This window comes from Schistosoma haematobium, chromosome 1 (genome assembly GCF_000699445.3).
Source record: "Schistosoma haematobium chromosome 1, whole genome shotgun sequence".
Classification (NCBI taxonomy): domain Eukaryota; kingdom Metazoa; phylum Platyhelminthes; class Trematoda; order Strigeidida; family Schistosomatidae; genus Schistosoma; species Schistosoma haematobium.
In genome coordinates this window covers 74325887-74345289 of record NC_067196.1, presented here as the reverse complement: position 1 = coordinate 74345289, position 19403 = coordinate 74325887, and the positions used below count along the sequence as shown (strand labels likewise).

At 35.2% G+C, this 19403-nt stretch overlaps 1 protein-coding gene across 1 annotated transcript in view; it reads right to left on the bottom strand.

The window, feature by feature from the left end:
* MS3_00002102 (uncharacterized protein) overlaps nt 1–19403 on the bottom strand; it is a 76185-nt gene that overhangs the window by 10358 nt on the left and 46424 nt on the right. Inside the window, exons 2-3 of the mRNA XM_051209666.1 lie at nt 8411–8883; nt 3991–4284 (exon numbers count right to left, since the gene is read on the bottom strand). Of these exons, the coding sequence (XP_051075126.1) occupies nt 3991–4284; nt 8411–8883 (767 nt within the window). The remainder of the gene's footprint in view (nt 1–3990; nt 4285–8410; nt 8884–19403) is intronic.

Below are 19403 nucleotides of genomic sequence, written 5' to 3'. Positions count from 1 at the left end.
TGGTTCGGCAGAGTAGAAGATATTTTTCGAGTAGAATTTGCTACTATGGATGATGCAAAGAAAGTCCGGCTTCTATTACAGAAACTTGGTCCTAATGAGCATCAAAAGTATAAAAACCATATTCTGCCTAAACATCCGCGAGAAGTTAATTTCGATGAAACTGTTAACATCCTAAATAAAATGTTTTGTGAACAGGCGTCTTTATTCCGTATCCGGTATAACTGTCTACAGCTGACTAAAGAGGCTGATGAAGATTATAATACGTACGCCGGAAGAGTAAATTTACAAGCAGAACGATTTAAATTAAATGTATTAACCAGTGATCAATTTAAATGCTTATTATTCATTTCTGGTCTGAACTCTCCTGTTGATGCTGACTTTCGCATGAAGTTGTTATCCCGTATGGAACATGATGATGAAATGACGTTACAAACTATCACCACTGAATGTCAACGATTAATAAACCTAAAACAAGATACAGCTATGCTGGAAACCAAAAGTGTTGTGCCCTCAAATTCTGTTCATGCTGTCAAGACAGGTCAAAGACAAAATAGTACCAAAAGTCATAAATATCACTCAAAAGCTCCTAAACCTGCAACTAAATGTTGGTATTGTGGTGCATGGCATTTCTCAAGATTTTGCCGGTTTAGAAATCATAGATGCACTATATGCAATAAAGTTGGCCACAAAGAATTAGTCTGCCGAACTAGAGAAAGTTTAAGACCAAAACGAACCAGACGTCCGCACCAGTACGAAAATAAGTATATAAACAGCGTATATTCTACACGGGCTCTAAGCGTAGCGAATAAAAGAAGATATGTGGAATTAATTGTTAATGGTGTTTATATTCGATTGCAATTGGACACAGCGTCAGATATCACACTAATCTCGAGACGAACTTGGTATTTAATTGGGTGTCCGAAAGTATTACCAACAGAGCACACTGCACGGAATGCGTCCGGAGATATATTGAAACTTGTGGGAATGATAAAATGCTCTGTTAAATTCCGAGGTAATTACTTTACAGGAAATTGCTACTTAACGAACAGATATGAGTTAGACCTTATTGGTATAGACTGGATAGATAAACTAAATTTATGGGATGTACCATTAAATGAAATATGCACAATGAAAGGCGCAAATAATCCTAGAGATCCACCCGCAGTTCATGTAACCAAGAAAGTCGTAACGATAGAAGATCTTTTACAGAAACATAAAAACTTGTTCCAGAATAAATTGGGATGCTGCACAATTGAGAAGGCAAAATTATACCTACGACAGGATGTAAAACCTGTTTTCCGTCCAAAGCGTCAAGTTCCATATGCAGCTATTGACAAAGTCGACAAAGAATTAGACCGACTAGAGGAACTCGGTGTTATACAACCTGTTAATTATTCGGCATGGGCAGCACCAATTGTAGTAGTTCAGAAAGCGAGCGGAGCTATTCGCCTTTGTGCAGACTTTTCAACAGGATTAAATGACGCTTTACAAAATCATTCATATCCATTACCTTTGCCAGAAGGAAAACGTAATATTGGTAACGTGTCCAGCTCAGAGCAAGAAAATATTGTGCTAAATGCACATGAAGTTGTGACAATACCAGATGATCAGGAGCCAGATCCTGTAGATGATGCCCAGAGTCCAGAATCAAATGAAACACTACTGGTACTGTCTAGCTGCGAAAATAAACGTCAGCTCGAACAAAATTGTGGTCCACGTGCTATTAGTCGAGAAAGCTATGGTGACTCGTATTCAGAAAATAACTGGAGCAACACGATGAACCAAATTGTACCAGATGTTACTCAAAATCATCGGAAGACAGAATTTTATATTGAGTCAACTTATCCCATTTCTAATGACAGTGTGCCAGATATTGATTCTCAGAATAATGCATATGATTTTGATGAAACTTCTTATAACAATGAGGGAAATATGTCAGCTGAGTCGAATGATGGCCAAAAATCTAATTTAATTCTGTTAGACGTTGACTTTCTTAATGACTCGTTATCTGCTAATGAGATTCATAATGAACTTGAAAATAATGACCTCAAATCAAAAGTCGTTCATTATCGTCTAGTCACTTTTAGTGGATTCTCCAGTCAATACGAGAAACATGGTTTAAACAAAGTCCTATTAGTTGTAATTTGGAGACATAAGGACCCAACATTATTTCGCGGAGGAGGAAAATTGAAAGTTACACATAATTTTTCTTAAAAATCAGAATCTAAACTTGGAATCTTAAAAAAAAAAAAGGGAGGTGTTATATCCGAGTGGAGATTAAATTACAGGTAACTTCCGAGGACTATTCATGGACTAATATTCTATGAATATTCTTATTGTATAACTATTCAACAATTACATTATGTATATTTATACCCCTCTTATGACAAGCTTTATTTTGACCTATAATTTATTATTGTACGATTTACGGTCCTTAAGTTATGTTCAGTTTATTAACTACTGCCTCCTTCATTCACAGCCACTTTTTGGCTTATTTGTGTACAAATATTATTTCCTATTTTATGGTACGTTGCGGTCTGTATGATTGATATATAAACCAAGTATGCCTGAAATAAACGATCTGCTCTGATTCGGAAGCTGGTATTGTGTTCTGTACTCAAGTGGAAGGGCTCGTAGGACATAGGACCAATAAGGACGCTAAACTGCCCACACCGGTTGAACGTCATTGGTTGGCCTAGTGTGAAGATTCGTATAAGTCGTATTCGGATTGGTAGATAAATCGTGCGATAGAAAAACCAGACATCCAAGGTCATAACAATGTCTTTTTGTCGGTGCTTCTCTGACTAATATCAGCTCCTGATTAAAAAAATTTTCCCCTGATCTCAAATTCCCTACAAACCACCTATTTGAAATGGATCTAACATAATCTCGAATGTAAGTCTTATCAGCTGTTGAATAAAAGTCTTTCTTATTAAGCCCAAATTAGGAACAACGAATATTCCTTGATTAAAACAAAAGTATCAAAATTAAGTTGAGCTGGAATGGATGGGAATTATTTCTCACAACAGTAAAACTTTGGTAGCTTCCAAACTTGTATTCTCGACGGCGTCTACGGTAACCAACAGATCACACGTTTCTGACGACACATTTTCATTCTCAGAGGAAACTGTATTTTAATTTTTCAGTAAGTTTTCATTTTGTAGCGTTCTAACTTTGAATACTGAGTCTTGAAAATACTTGCCTTAATTTTTGTTTCATTATCAATCACTTTCTTTAGCTAGACAAAAAGGAGATAGCGGTTTAAACAAATTCTTATTTCCTGAATAGTAGTGATTGAGAGGTATTGGAAATTTGACGGAAACTAATAATCACTCAAAAATTCGAATGTGATTCTCATATAACTGAGGTACAACAGGTTTAAATAGACTGACTAACGTTAGTTAACACGGGGACCTAGTCAGCAACACATTGGTTATTATTCATTGGACGCTGTTTTTGCAAAATTTCTGTATTTAAAGAGAGTTTCACTAATTTCGGATTAAGAATAATGTTAATCATAATATTTAAACACAGTATGAGATTTTTTCTACTACATACATTGAGAATTGTATAATCAGTCATAACATTAGGTGTACTTTACATGTCAAAACATTAAACTGTCCTTGATCTACTATTAAATTCATGTGGATATTTTGCATAAATTATGATTAATTCTGACTATATAATGAATACCAAAACGTTTTTCTATATCACGAACCTAGCTGAGTTAGAAATCTTTCGAGAGACTAAGCGTTCGTACGCTAGACCGAAGGTCTTATGTTCGTGAATGGTCACCCCAGAGGGGTGCCATACAAGAATGAACCAGCAATCCAATGTTTCCTAGTTTTTAATAAGTGTCTAAATTAGATCGGTTCGTGATATCAATCTCCTTTAGTTATCTCTACGATCCTCTATATGAATAAAAAACGTTGAAAAATTATTCTTTACTACAAAACATCAGTTTGATTCAAATAGTTCAAACAAATTTACCATGTTCTGTAATTCCTTTCTTATTAATTGAACAATTCACTCCAACATATCGTATCAATTGTTGTACAAGTGATTTTGTAATTGCAATAGATTCATTATTTAACTTCTGTTCAGTTTCAATTCGATGGTAAACTAATTGCTTTTCATTGACAGAATCATTTCCTTTTTTTGAATCTAATGTTACTGAATAGAAAAATACTTTGGCATAATTCTTATGATGTTCTGTTATGTTGGACAATTCTATTTCATAAGGGATCCATGTAAACAATACACTATAAGATAAGCCATGGTTAGCTAAATTAACGAAAAAAGTTTTTAAAAAAAGTTATAACAGTGATTATTTCACTTGCGTTTATCTTTAAGGTATCCTTCTGGTTGATAGATAAAAAGATAAACAAATTTATATGATAATTCATCCGTACACATCAAGACCTGATGTTAACTGGACAATAAGCGCACGTGTTTCACAAATTAATGTTAAACATTCCATTGTTTTACTGATAGGTTGTGACAACAGAATACTCTAGGCGATTAGCTTCTTAAGAAATACTAAGTTCAGTGAAATTCAACTTACTTACTTACGCCTGTTACTCCCAATGGAGCATAGGCCGCTGACCAGCATTCTCCAACCCACTCTGTCCTGGGCCTTCTTTTCTAGTTCCATCCAATTCTTGTTCATTTTTCTCATGTCTATTTCCATTTCCTGGCGTAATGTGTTCTTTGGTCTTCCTCTCCTCCTTTGACCTTGAGGATTCCTTGTGAGGGCTTGTCTTGTGACGCAGTTGGGTGCTTTCCTCAATGTGTGTCCTATCCACTTCCAGCGCTTCTTCCTGATTTCTTCCTCCGCTGGGATCTGGTTTGTTCTCTCCCACAGTACGTTGTTGCTAATAGTGTCCGGCCAATGGATCTGAAGTATTTTGCGTAGACAATTGTTAATAAACACCTGTATTTTCTGGATGATGGGTTTCGTAGTTCTCCAGGTTTCTGCCCCATACAGTAGAACTGTCTTGACATTTGTATTGAAAATCCTGACCTTGGTGTTGGTTGACAGTTGCTTTGAGTTCCAGATGTTCCTCAGTTGTAAATATGCTGCTCTTGCTTTCCCGATCCGCGCCTTCACATCTGCATCAGATCCACCCTGTTCATCAATGATGCTGCCCAAATATGTAAAGGTTTTTACATCTTCCAAATCTTCTCCGTCAATTGTGATTGGATTGGTGCATTCTGTGTTGTATCGGAGAATCCTGCTTTTCCCTTTGTGTATATTGAGACCTATTGCTGCTGAGGCTGCTGCCACACTGTTTGTCTTCTCCTGCATCTGTTGTTGCGTTTGGGATAGAAGGGCCAGATCGTCTGCGAAGTCTAGATCATCCAACTGCATCTTAGATGTCCATTGTATCCCGCGCTTTCCTTCAGACGTTGACGTCTTCATGATCCAGTCGATCACCAGGAGAAAGAGAAAGGGTGAGAGTAAGCAACCTTGCCTAACACCGGTCTTCACTTCGAACGACTTTGTCAACTGTCCTCCATGCACGAATTTGCAGTTTAATCCATCATATGAGTTCTGTGTGATATTGACTATCTTCTGGGGCACGCCGTAGTATCGAAGAAGTTTCCATAGTGTTGTTCTGTCCACGCTATCAAATGCCTTTTCGTAGTCAATGAAGTTGATGTAGAGTGATGAATTCCATTCAATTGATTGTTCCACAATGATCCGTAGAGTTGCGATTTGGTCTGTACACGATCTATCCTTACGGAATCCTGCCTGTTGGTCACGAAGTTGGGCGTCTACGCAGTCCTTCATCCTGTTTAACAATACCCTGTTGAAGACTTTTCCCGGTATTGAGAGAAGAGTGATGCCCCTGTAGTTATCATACTTGCTGAGATCGCCTTTCTTCGGTATTTTGATCAGAAGTTCTTCTTTCCAGTCTGTTGGTACTTGTTCCTCATCCCAAATCTTATTGAAGAGAATGTGGAGTATCCTTGCAGTTGCCGCTACGTCTGCTTTTAGTGCCTCTGCTGGGATGTTGTCTGGTCCTGCTGCTTTGCCACTCTTGATTTGTCTGATGGCCATGCTGATTTCTTCAATTGTTGGTGGGCCAACATTGATTGAGAGGTCCGTGGGTGCTACTTCGATGTTGGGTGGGTTCAGTGGAGCTGGTCGATTCAAGAGTTGTTTGAAGTGTTCTACCCACCTGTTTTGTTGTTCTTCAATGTTGGTGATTACTTTACCCTCCTTGCTTTTTACTGGTTGTTCTGGTGAAATTCAAACAACTGAATATAAAGAAATTTATTCCAACACTATGTATTACTTATCATAAATTTACAAGTAGTATATTAATGTCAAAAGTTTTGACAATTTCAAGCTTATTTAATGATAAGTATCAACTATAAAGCAAAATTAGGTAATGCTTTGTAATTTTAAATAGCAATATTACATTGTTTGAATAGAAGTGAATACATTTGCAAATAGTGATTTCGTTCGAATGTTGATTATTTTTATGAGGTCGTTGCTCTCAAGTTAAATTATTAAATCAAATTTCTCTTGCTTGTGGCTGGCCGCGTAACAGGCCGCCCTTAAATCCTAAAATAATTGACGAGGTGACTTGTCGCTTGGTTATTTAGAAGTTTGCTGCCCGTGGTGTACCAAGTCAGCCAACTTTTTATTCGTGCCTCACTCACTTTCATCAAGTGATGGTGTAAGTGATCACAATCCCTAGACTGATAATAGTTTACAATTTGCTAAAAGTGAACGGACATTTACTAACGTGGTTTATAAGACTTCGATTTATATGCCTGTAATTTATAAATCTAAAGGGACATACACCTTACAAGTAATCAAGTTATTGCATTTTCACTCTAGTCTTACTTACACCTGTTACTCCTCATAAAGGAAGATAGGCTAACCACCAGCATTCTCCTTCGAACTCTGTCCTGGTCAATTCCACTTGTTTCCCGTTTATATTCATTCTTTTGATGTCTGCTTTCAATTCACTACACCATGTGTTTCTTGGCCTTCCTCTTTTCCGTTTCCTTTCAGAATTCCAAGTTGGGACTTGTCTCGTGATGCAGTTTGGTGATTTTCTCAATGTATGTCCTATCCACTTCCATCGTCTTTTCCTAATTTCCTTTTCAGCTGGAGGTTGGTTTGTTCTCTCCCACAAAAGACTGTTGCTGATGGTATTCGGTCAACGAATATTGAGTAGCTTGAGTAGACAACTGTTTATAAATACTTGTACATTTTGATGATGGTTGTGGTAGTTCTCAAAGTTTCGGCTCCGTGCAGTATGACTGTCTTGACATTCGTATTGAAGATTGTCACTTTGATGATGGTTTGGAGACAGTTGTGAGTTCTATACGTTGTCCAACTATAGGAATGCTGCCGTTACTACCCTTGATAATCTGTGTCTTCAGATCAGCATTAGATCATCCTAGTTCATCGATGATGCTACCTGAGGTTTATGCTGATGATGTTGTTCAAAATAAAACTGAAAGCTCCATGACCAGATCATTCAGCTCAGGGGACAAAACTCCATTAATACCATCCACCCAAGCTACAAATCTTGTCTACCATCTCAATAGCATTGTATTCTGTCATTCCCCTGAGATGTGGTCTTCATAATCCATTCGACCATCAGAAGAAAGAGAAAGGACGAAACTAAGCAACCCTGTCTGACACCGGTCCACACTTGGAATGCATCTGTGAACTGCCCTCCATGCACGACTTTTCAGTGTAGTCCACCTTATGAATTCCGAATGATATTGACGATTACCTCTGGTGGAGCGTAGTGTAGAAGATGGTTCCTCTTTTTTCCCTAGTGAATAATTGCTATTCATTTTTCCCCATATAGTTTATAGGTGTCCTCAAAACTGAACTAAGACTATGCTTAAATGGAAAAGGTAAGCTACAAAATGACTTAGTTGAGATTATACATAGACGTTTATTCCCCTAAAACAAAAACAATAAATTAAAATTTTGAATTTGTCATCACAATTGATTGATCACTGGGTGGCGATTAATGTCATGCGTGTCTAGTCCTTATTAGTGCAGATCGAATGCTATCGATCATGTTACAATATGGCCACCAGTCTAGGTGACTCGACACTGCAGGCACTATATATTGAGATTAGATGGTGGTTGGAGGTAGTCTACAGGGAATCCTGGACCGGGGTTTCGTGCTACTTGGCACTCACCAGCAAGGTGTACCTGTAATCTTGAGGGAACTGGTGCTCCCCGGAGGATTCGATCTCGTGTCACCCAGCTTCACAGTCAGAGACCTTACCACTGAGCTACCTCCAACCACCATCTAATTTGAATTTGTCAATTAGACAAAACATGAAATACAAAGTAAACAGATCTTTCTGAGAGTATCTTGGACAATTTGTAAAACTGACAAATCTCATCACCTTGATAACTTACCAACACATCCAGTTGAGATAGGTAATATTTTCAATTTTCCTACTCCAAATTTTTCATATAATAATAAATTTCGTTTGAGTAATTCACTATTACAATTTGTTTTCTGTATTGATTGATTATTATTATATAACGTAAGGTGTAGTTTTTCACTTATAGATGAACTCATTGATTGTGTATGTTGAAATCTTGTCCAAAATTTATTTCCATTAGAAACTTGTAAAACAGTTAGTCCTAATTTCAATGCAATTTGTAACCAGATCATTTCTTTAATTTCATCATTCTTGATCATTGAAGATTTTATTAATTTATGTTGAAGTGAATTGAATTGAATATGTTTCAACTGACATATCGTTGGTAGAATTAAACATGTGCACTTTTCAAATATGAATTGTTTGCTAGCAATTTCATTGAACAAGTTATTTAATGATAATTGAACAGTTGAATTCCATTGTAATACAATGATGACATCAATTCTGATTTCATTGAAGAAGAGAAACAAGCATGAATTGAGTGGAAGGATATAAAAAAAAACAATTTGAGTTATAAAATTTCTACAGAATAATAGGATCATAATGTAAAAACCACTATATAGATTATAAACAGAGATAGATGGTGGCTAGCAGTAGAATCCAGGACTCAGCAACTGGATGTACTTGCATCTCAGATTTGATGCTCACGCCAGGACTTCAAAAGCCATCGCATTATCCACTTAGCTACTTAGTTCAGATATTCACTAGCTCGTGCAACAGGGTGAAGTTGTTGTTGTTTGAATCTTTCCACAGATGTTTAGGACTAAAGTATGCTTATAATGCTTCTGACTGAAGGCAATATAAAGGCAATCCGAACAGGATGTACATATGTCAATAAGAGGTTGATCAATTGCAGTTCTAAACATCAGTGGGAAGGTTCAAACAACCAATAGAAAATAAACTATACTATGTATATTGTTGACAGTTTTCGGTTATTTAAATTAAAAATAAGTGTGAAGATATTTTATGGTTATAGATTGATATCAATTAACAAATCATTGAATCCACGGTACTTAAGTCAATGTTCAGTACATGATTAATATCATTTTCATAATAAATTAATGTTCATGGTCTACGCAATAAATTATTAGTTATAAAACAGTTCGAAAATTCAATGAGTAGACGAGACTTATCAGAACACAAAACATTTCTTACAATTTGATTACACGATCACTTCTTATTATGTTCATCAAACCATAAACAGTATGTAAACGATAAGGTCATATCTAACTGTGTTTACCAATTTACATGTATGTGGACATACACACAGAATTGAGTAATCGTGATTTGCAAGTTAGGGTGACCGAACATATATTAACTTGTCTGCGTTGGCAAATATACTCAAATGACCCAATAAGTTAAGATGAATAACACTCATCTCCTGTCCTAAAACACGGTCAAAATAGGTCACCAGACTGATCCTATCTCAACCTTTATCATTTGTAAACGAGCTGCCAACGGCGAATATCTGTTTCTTGAAACCTCCCAACTTCCGTTTAGTGTTCAAGAAAGTTTGTACACATACTGAACCTATCTAGACTGGTGTTGTTCATAATATGTTACTTTATTATCTGTTTTTCTTTTCTTCCGATCTATGTAGTTTTGACTTTATTATGTGTAAATACTGCAATAATCTAATATATGATCAAAGTGTTCGGGATATATTATGCTAATATGTCACATACTGCTGGTAAATTTCGTCTAATAAATTTAGCTTGAATTCAGTGTATTTTTGTCAGATGTTGAGTCGACTTTCTGAGAACTGCAACGGAACCTCCAGAGGCCCTAAATGAGCCGAAGAGTCCTAGCCAATCAGAGCATGATGGAGCTTTCTAGAATATCAATGTGGTGTGCTACTATTGGTCAGTAGCATAATATGTCTTTTAGCGGATTGGCCAAAATATGATGTTGATTTAACAAATGTTAACATCTATAAATACCCATGTTTTTTTTGTACAAAAATGAACCTGTGGAGTAAAGTGTTTTTCTCTTATTTGCGCCTTTTCTCTCGAGTTCAGATCGCTGCGTAGTTCTAACTTGCGGGTTACCAGAATAGCTTAGGAACCGAATAAAGCGTTCAAATTAGCAACCGTTACGTTATTAAATTCTATCTATAAAAGAAGTAGGGACCAACTTCTTTAAACCATCAAAAATAAATTAGCATTCGAAAAGAAATCCACCTTGTCCAAGTCAGTTCGGTTACAAATAATTTATCTTCGATTTTGGTTAAAGAGCTTAAACATATTCTGATTGATGTTCAGTTAACTAATTTATAAAAGATCAACTGAAGGGATGTGAGTGGTCATAAATTTGACTCATTTTTACCATTTGAAAATTCTGCTTTGTAACCAATTTGAGAGAAAATTTATTGTAGCGATCAATAGACACTCAGGTGGATATTTGAAAAGTTTTATTTGTTACTCGATTTGTGTCCGAATTCACCATTAAATTAGGTGTCATATGTGCTTATTTTATTGATTAGAATGACGTAACTAGACAGAATCACAGGTAATTATAACGTATGTGGTGTATGCTACTTATATCGACAAATATAGGTAGTATGTAACACCAATCGGAAGTTGAATACATGCTATCAGAAGATTGAAAAGATATAATTGAAGAAAACAAAAAAAGGAAACAGAAAGTTATTGTAATAACAACAGAATTGAAAGAATCAGGAAGCATGTAAAAGACAACTGATGGAAGATGTTCAAATAATATATTTAATGTTTAGTTTTCATATTTTATGAAAGCATTGTAATTTTGCATTAAATAGTAAATTAGCTTTCCCCACCAATTCTTCACTCACTACACATACAAACTAAACATCTTCAGTTCTTAAGTTGATCTTATTTAATAGATGAAAAGTATACACTGTTGAAAAATAACAAATGAAATACTTTTAAATTGATTAATAATTAGTTTCAGGAGGGGTTTTGTGGAGATTGTAGTAATTTCAACAGTTGAAATCATGAGTTAATTAAAGCTAGACCACCATGAAAAACCTGTAAGCACTGGACAGCCATTTCGTCTCATTGTGGGATGCGCGTTATTGAGGTGTCCCACAATAGAAAGAAACGGCCGTCTAATGCTTCCAGGTTTTCCATGGTGGTCTAACTTCAATTATCTCATAATCTCGACTATTGATTAATAATTATCAGTTTCTAATCCACCCATTTTGTTTCATCTCAAAACTATTCCATTTTAAATAAAACAGGAAATATTTTTAATACTGAAATTTACATAATTTCACTTGTAAGCAATATAATAATAAAAACTGACAAGTTTCTAATTATATTTCTTATTTTTTGAGAAGGAACATTTTATACCGATGTAAATGTTTGACATGGAGAATTCACTTAGTTTTTATTATTACCACAAATATACTCAAATTTTGATGTGAAGTTGTAAATTGAGTTAGTCAAACTGCCTAAAAGAAAGAGGACCTTTTTTAACAAGACTTCGTTATTAGAGTCTGTTTGTCGTATACATATATATTTCACCGAAGAAATAACTGTCATTGTTTATCGACTAGTAACTTCAATAGATAATAAGTTTTCACCGGAAATCTAAAAAATATGTATCTCTCCAATATTATTTGTAAATAGGCATTGAATAATTAGTTATATGGTGGTACACTTAATAACCATTTTTCACCCTCTAAGTTGATGTAATCAATAATCTACAAAATAGAAATAATACAGCAAAAAGAGATTAAGTTGCAAAATATCTTTTATGAGAATCAGGTAGTTAATAAGTCAACAATTAAGGAGTTGTTGAATGAGACCATAAACCGATTGATGTTAGACCACCGTTGGAAATCTGGAAGTACTAGGTGGCCATCTCGTCCTATTGTGAGACTTCACAGCAATGCCCACCCACGATCCCGCTCGCGGGATTTGAACACAGGGCCTTCAGTATCGCGCGCGAACGTTTAACTTACTGAACCACTGAGCCGGCATCCAATGGTGTTAGTCTAACATCAGTTAATCCACATAATTGCGCGACCATCTTCCATTGTACTGAGGTAGATACCTGTCTCTGCCCGACACGGATTAGCTCCACTGGTCATGGCTTCTCACTAGAACTCCGAGAATTCCCTCACGAAGCTAAGCAGTTGTCACAAATTATATGGATCTTATCTGAAAGAATTAACACTGATAAATCTTAAAATTTCCAATTCATTAATATAGTTTACTTAAGTGCCCTCAAATGCCCTGGTACAGCCGAGAGTGGGAAAAGTCAACTCTTCCTCTCCAAATGCTCTCACATGGCCACGTGCATACAACCACTGCCAGGGAAGTCATACTCACTGCGGTATTATTGTTGTTTACGAAATTGAGAGGACGAAAAACGAATGTCCATCGCTTTAACCGGATTGGTGGACACAGAGTTCACCTAGGGGAGTTGGAAATCCCTGATTCCAAACCGATTGTGAACATAGGCTCCAGGATCCTAAGGGAACAAATGGCGTAAGAACCAATTAATGGTCACCGGTTACCATGAGACTGTATCCCCTGACGTTGCTCCACTGTCTTGTGGATTGGACCTTTACATCAAAAGCTCTATGTGTGCCCTCCTAAGAAAATGTTTGGGTGATACAGAAAACTTCTCACAAAAGACAAGAAATGCTCAGAACACACTAAAAAGCATTTCATACAATCGGCGTTCACTTGAAGTTTAGCCAGAAACATTAAGAATGTGAAAAGTCACATGTAGAGTTTCTGATTGACTGATTACCATACTGCTACTATGTTTAGTAGCATTCCAGAATTTTCGGAAAACCCAAAGACATCTAAAATATGATTAAAACCCTATATTTTCTTTACTAAAACGAATATTTTGCGCCTTTTCTCTAGTGTTTAGGTCGCTGTGTAGTTCTAGTTTGTGGGTTATGAGAATAGCTTAGGAACGGAATATAGCGTTCAATTAGCAAGACTTATCGGTAAATCACCTGGTTCGGTCTGAGCACCTAGGTCGTATCACAGCCCACACAGAAATCAAGTGACTTGTGCGACGCATATCTATTTGGTGCCTTCTTGTATCTATGTTTATGTGTTTAAATAAATAAAATAAATAAAAGTTATTGATAGACTAGGAAATCCATTTAAGAATAAGTTAACAAATTATGATTCTTGTAAATTTATCTAAAGAACTAAACACAATGAAATGAGAATTTCTTAATAACCATCTATTCATGAAATTAGTTAATAACTAGAGAACAGTTTCAATAATTAACAAAATTAAGGCGTTTACTTTTTGTACAATATTTTATTATATTTATCTAAGATTATAATTCACTCATTCATTTATCTCAATGTTACACATAGTGTATATTGAATTTAGGTAAATATTCTATTCTTAACTTAATAATTAATCAGTGGAATACAATTATGAATTAAACATTGGAAAGAAAAGACAAAACCAAAAAGAAATCTGGAACAAAAAAAAAGTGAACTTTACAATGAGGTTTAAAAAAAAAGAAAAAAAAGGATGAAAAGAAAATGATTAGGATCAAATATTTATTTCGTAACCTTGTAATTTTATTTCTCTTAACTATTTGTTCAAATGTAAAGAAAAATAAACGTGAATAAATAACACAATTCGATATTCGACAAATATCTATACAGAAAGGGTTTTGTGGATAATCTAATAATTTTAATAGTCGAGATCATGAGTCAATTGAAGCTAGATCACCATGAAAAACCTGGATGTACTAGATAGACGTTTTTTCCTATTGTGAAACTCCTCAGTAGGAGGTGAGTCCATGATCCTGCCTCATGAGACTTGAACCCAGGACCTATCGATCTTGCGTGCGAACGCTTAACCTCTAGACCACTGAGGAGTCCTACAGTAGGACGAAATGGTTGTCCAGTAATTCCAAGTTTTCCATGGTAGTCTAGCTTGAATTGACTCATGATTTCAACTGTTAAAATATCTATTCATCAATATATCTTTAAAGATATTTCTTGAGGAATTCTAGTTAAATAAAAGATTGTTTAATTAGTTCTACCAAATCTAAATTAGGAATTGAATAATTCTTTGTTTTCTTCAAGAATTCAATCAAGAAACTTTATAATAAAAATGAGAAATATCAGAAATCCACATATTCTCTTAACATTGAAAATTGAAATGAAACAAGATTTTTCAATTATCTAACTGAATTCAATTATCCCACTTCTATAATTCTATGTATTAACATATTTAGAATATCAGAAGGGTTATTGTGGAGATCGTAGTAATTTCCACAGTTGAGATCATTAGTCACTTGAAGTTAAATAACCTGGAAAAACTTGAAGTACTGGACGACCGTTTTGTCCTGCTGGGGGACTCCCCGGCAGTGTGCATCCACGATCCCGCCCCCCACGAGATTCAAACCCAGGACCTATCAGTCTCACACGCGAGCTCTTAACTATCAGACCACTGAGCCGACATCCAAAGGTGTTATTGTCTAAATACAACCAATCCACGAAGTTGGGCGACACATCCACCATCGTCATCAGTGAGTTACTGTTAGGGACGATAGATCCCCAAAACTCATGTTCTGTAATTTCATCTTATCGATCAACTTATCGATTAAATGTCAAATATTTGAATGGATGTCGATTGATGAACTCATCGATTAAATGATTAAATAGAAGTCAATTGACGAACTTACCGATTAAATATTTGAATGACTATCGATTGATGAACTTAATGATTAATGTTTAAAAACATTTTACTATGACAATATCGATTGTAAATATTTGTATAAATACGCTTGACTTGTGTTCTTAACCTGACTTGGTATCTGCTGTTTGCCTGTAGAATACACTTTCTACGCCTCACCCAGACTTCTTGATCGCGTTAGCTGAGTCGGGTACAACGGACGAGAATAGCCTATCGAGATTCTGAATCTATTGATCCGATCGATAAGTCACTGTCCTCTAATCGGCGGCCCCTTGAGATATAACAGTTACTATATCACAACAGACCTGGTTGAACTCTACTGGTCACGGCTTCTCAGTGAAAATCCAGGAAATACCTCTTTAATCCAATCACTGGTGAGCATATGCTGATTAGTATCAGAATGGGTTTTACGGATATTATAGTAATTTTATTGGTTTAGATCATGAGTCAATGAATTATGTGTTCCTTAACTGGTAAATTGTATTAAGATGAGAAGCTTTGAATCATACTTTTAACGTAAATTCAAACTGATTTAAATTAGACCGCCACTGAAAACCTGGAAGCACTGGGAGGTTGTTTCGTCATAGTTGAACATCGGCAGCGTTCGAGATCGGCTCGGTGGTATGGAGGTTAGCCGTGCACGCAAGGCCGGCGATCCTTGCTTCGATCTCCACTTGCAGGATAGTGGATGAACGCTTCTGAGAATACCCAAATTAGGATAAAACGACCATCCAGGGCTTCCAGATTTTCATTGTTGGTCTGACAATGAACGGTTTATGATTCCAGTGAAATTTTAACAATCTTCACAACCCTATACTGTAAATTCTAAGTGCATTTCAATGGACTTGGGAACATGTGAAATATCTAAGGCCTAATAACAACCATTTCAAAATCAGAAATATCCTTACGTTGATAAAAAGATTGGAACTATGCCTGAAACAACTAACCAGTTTTATTCGTTTTTCATCAGTGACATAGTGTCGATAACTGAAGATGAAAATTTCAAACGACTGGATTTAGTTAACATTACACATTTATAGTAGATGAGATTTTTTATTCCGTATTATAAATCTAACGTTTTCATTAAATGTTTGTGTAGACTGTTCCTGTAAAAAAAATGTGTAAATTTATTTAAAAAATGATCATATGCTATATGTTAAATAGACATTTTATTCTGTACTAACAATGTATAATTTACAATTCTTTGTTTAATATGTGGCTAGCGATAGAGTCTAGATTACGTGTTTCATCCTGTTTGAAAACTGTCACCTTCCTAGATGTTCTGCTTACAAGGAGAAAAGATGGATCGCTAAAAAGAAACATAAACAGGAAAATGACCTGGACGGGTCAATATACTAACTTTTTCAGTTTCGTTCCTCTACAACAAAAAAGGAACCTTATCAAGACACTACATCCTAGAATCAAGACTATATGCACTATGGATACGATTGAAGATGAAACAAAGACATTGTTTACAACTCTGAAAGAAAATGGATATCCAGAGAAATTTATAAATAAAAACTTAGCCAATAAAAGACAGCGTAGAGAATGTCCAACGGTAAATAGAAAGCCTCTATATATACGCTTACAATTCAGAGGCGACGCGCCGAGTGAAATGTTAAGACTTAAGTTAAGTAGATCAATTCAAAGGACTTTTAACGCAGCTAAACTACAACTAGTATTCTCCACACGACCAATAACCACCCCGAGGTTGAAAGATAAATTACCTAGACTAGCCACCTCCTTCTGTATCTATCAATTCAACTGCTCCTGTGGAGCAAGTTATATTGGCAGATGTTCTAGGAATTTGTACATTCGGGCTCGTGAGCACCTACCCGTGTGGTTAAGCAAAGGTGTTGTCAAAACTGTTAACAGCTCCATCTTAGACCATTTAGTCCAAACAGGACATACAGCCAACATGGAGCAATCTTTCGCAATAGTTTATCGTGTCAACAGCAGTCTACCTAATTCCGTCAGACTGCGAATCCTACAGACGGCTGAAGCAATTGCTATTCGGATAAAAAAGCCAGAGCTTTGTATCCAAAAGAAGTATGTTCAGCCACTCCTTTTACCCTGGCCAACTAGCTAATAATCAATCTTATAATGTGGTGACATAATCTGATTAATGTTCATTTTATGTCCCAAACTTATTATTATTATTATTGTCTTCACACTTGATAACCCCCTTTTTGAGGAATTTATTCAATATCCACCCCTGAATCTACTATATTTGACCTAATTATTTTACACATTACGCAATTTCCGATTTGTAATCACAATATTCTCTCTCTCTCTCTCTTACCCCATGTTTACCATATTTATTCTGATAATTTATCTCACAATTTCATTTCGCTTATAAACTGACTCAAGTTAACACTTCACATTAGTCAGCCCCAACATTAACGATTTTATTTATATAACAAACAATTTCTGATTCACATATTACAATTTCCAAATGATGTATTTTGCCTTAAATCTGGCCAATTTTATGGATTATTAATTTGGATTTATAATTGTAGAACCTGATGAGAAATTATTGAAAAGAATATTCTTCGTTCATACAATTGTGTTTTTAATATATTGAAAAAAAGATAAATAAAAGGAGATTTTATTGAAACGAAATCTAAGTCTAGAAACTTAGTTTGTTACATCTATGAATATTTTTCTGAGTCAAATTTTATTTGATAAATATGAAAATGGTAGATTTAACGACTTCAAAAACATTGCACATTATTTTTGGAAATGGATACAATTATGTTAATCTAATATTCCTCATATACTAATTAATACGATTGGTATGAAGAATTTGGTGGGAGATTGTTGAGTTTTGTATTTAATACCACGAATTTACCCTAGTTAGACAATCAATTAAGCTAGGATGTATCAAATAATTGTTTTATTCTCGCATGGAACTCTTCAACAGTGAACATCCACGACACTCTGGAAGTTTCAGACAGCTGTCCAGTGACTACCGATTTTCACTAGTTGTCTCATTAATGTCACTTTATGGTGTAAACCAAGATTAATATAAGCTGAAAGCTTTTAGAAAACGCTAAGCACTGAAGTGTTTTTGTCCCGGTTTGAGAAGTATGACTTATAGATTAAGTATTTACATTCGATTATCCATACTCACCTAATCTAGAGCAAATTATCAACTAAATTATCTGAATATATTGTTCACGTAATGTTGAGTGACATTAAGATCTAATTTTTAGAACGAACCAATGACTGTCGATCAAGCCATCCATTATGATTCTAGGTAGTAAAGTGATTTTTTCATTACTGAATGTTATTCAAGGTCTCCAAGAATTAAGTCATTTCACAACACTTAGAACTTAGCTGGGGGTGCAGCCTGTTAGTCTGACCCAGCATTAAAAATTAATCTCTTTGATATTATTCCGAAACATGTGTTTGTGATCTTAGCATAATATTCGCTCTGAAGCTTAGAAAACATCATTTAGCGGTTTATTTTTTATCTCCAGGTCTATTTACATAGCTCAAAATATAATGTACATGAATACATTTCAAGCAGAGATGGATGGTGGCTAGCAGTGGAATCTAGGACGCGCATTTCGTCCTTATTGTGTCAGTTATGTCCATGTCATTGTTTAAGTGCCTACCATTTCAATCTTGTCTGATGTATTTTTAAACTATCCCTGTTGTATGTAACTTGCCAATTGAAGGACATTATTATCCTATTATATTAGTGTGACTCATAATTATTATTCATTTCGATAAGACACGCAATACTGGTCAGTATGTTTGTGCGTTCCACTTGATGACTATAATTCCTTTAATTATTGTACTAATCGAATTGTTTCTACGTTTAGAAACACATACAGTTTAAAGCCGAGTTTTCTTGTTCTGATTATAGCATTCACATAGACTCTAAGATCGCCAGTATCGCATTTACAGTTCTAGTAGTATATCTGTAAGACAAATTAAATCCTACAATTGGGGCTTGTCATCTGGATGTACTTAGATCCTAGAGTTAATGTTTACCTAATGTGACTATCAAGACAATGCGCATAGGATGTAGATATGCCAAAATAGACCGATCAGTTGTAATCCTAAACATTAATAGGAAGATCCAAATAATCAATATATGAATGTATAATTAATGATTTATATTATTTAAAACTTTTAAAGTATTACCCAATTGAAATTTCTTTAATTTTTTTCAAAGAATTAATCAACAACAAAAATTGAAAGGAAACAAGAATTATTGGTTAAGTTCTATTAAAATATTAAATAAAAATCATTTACAATTTCTATGTGTTACTTTTATTGAACTT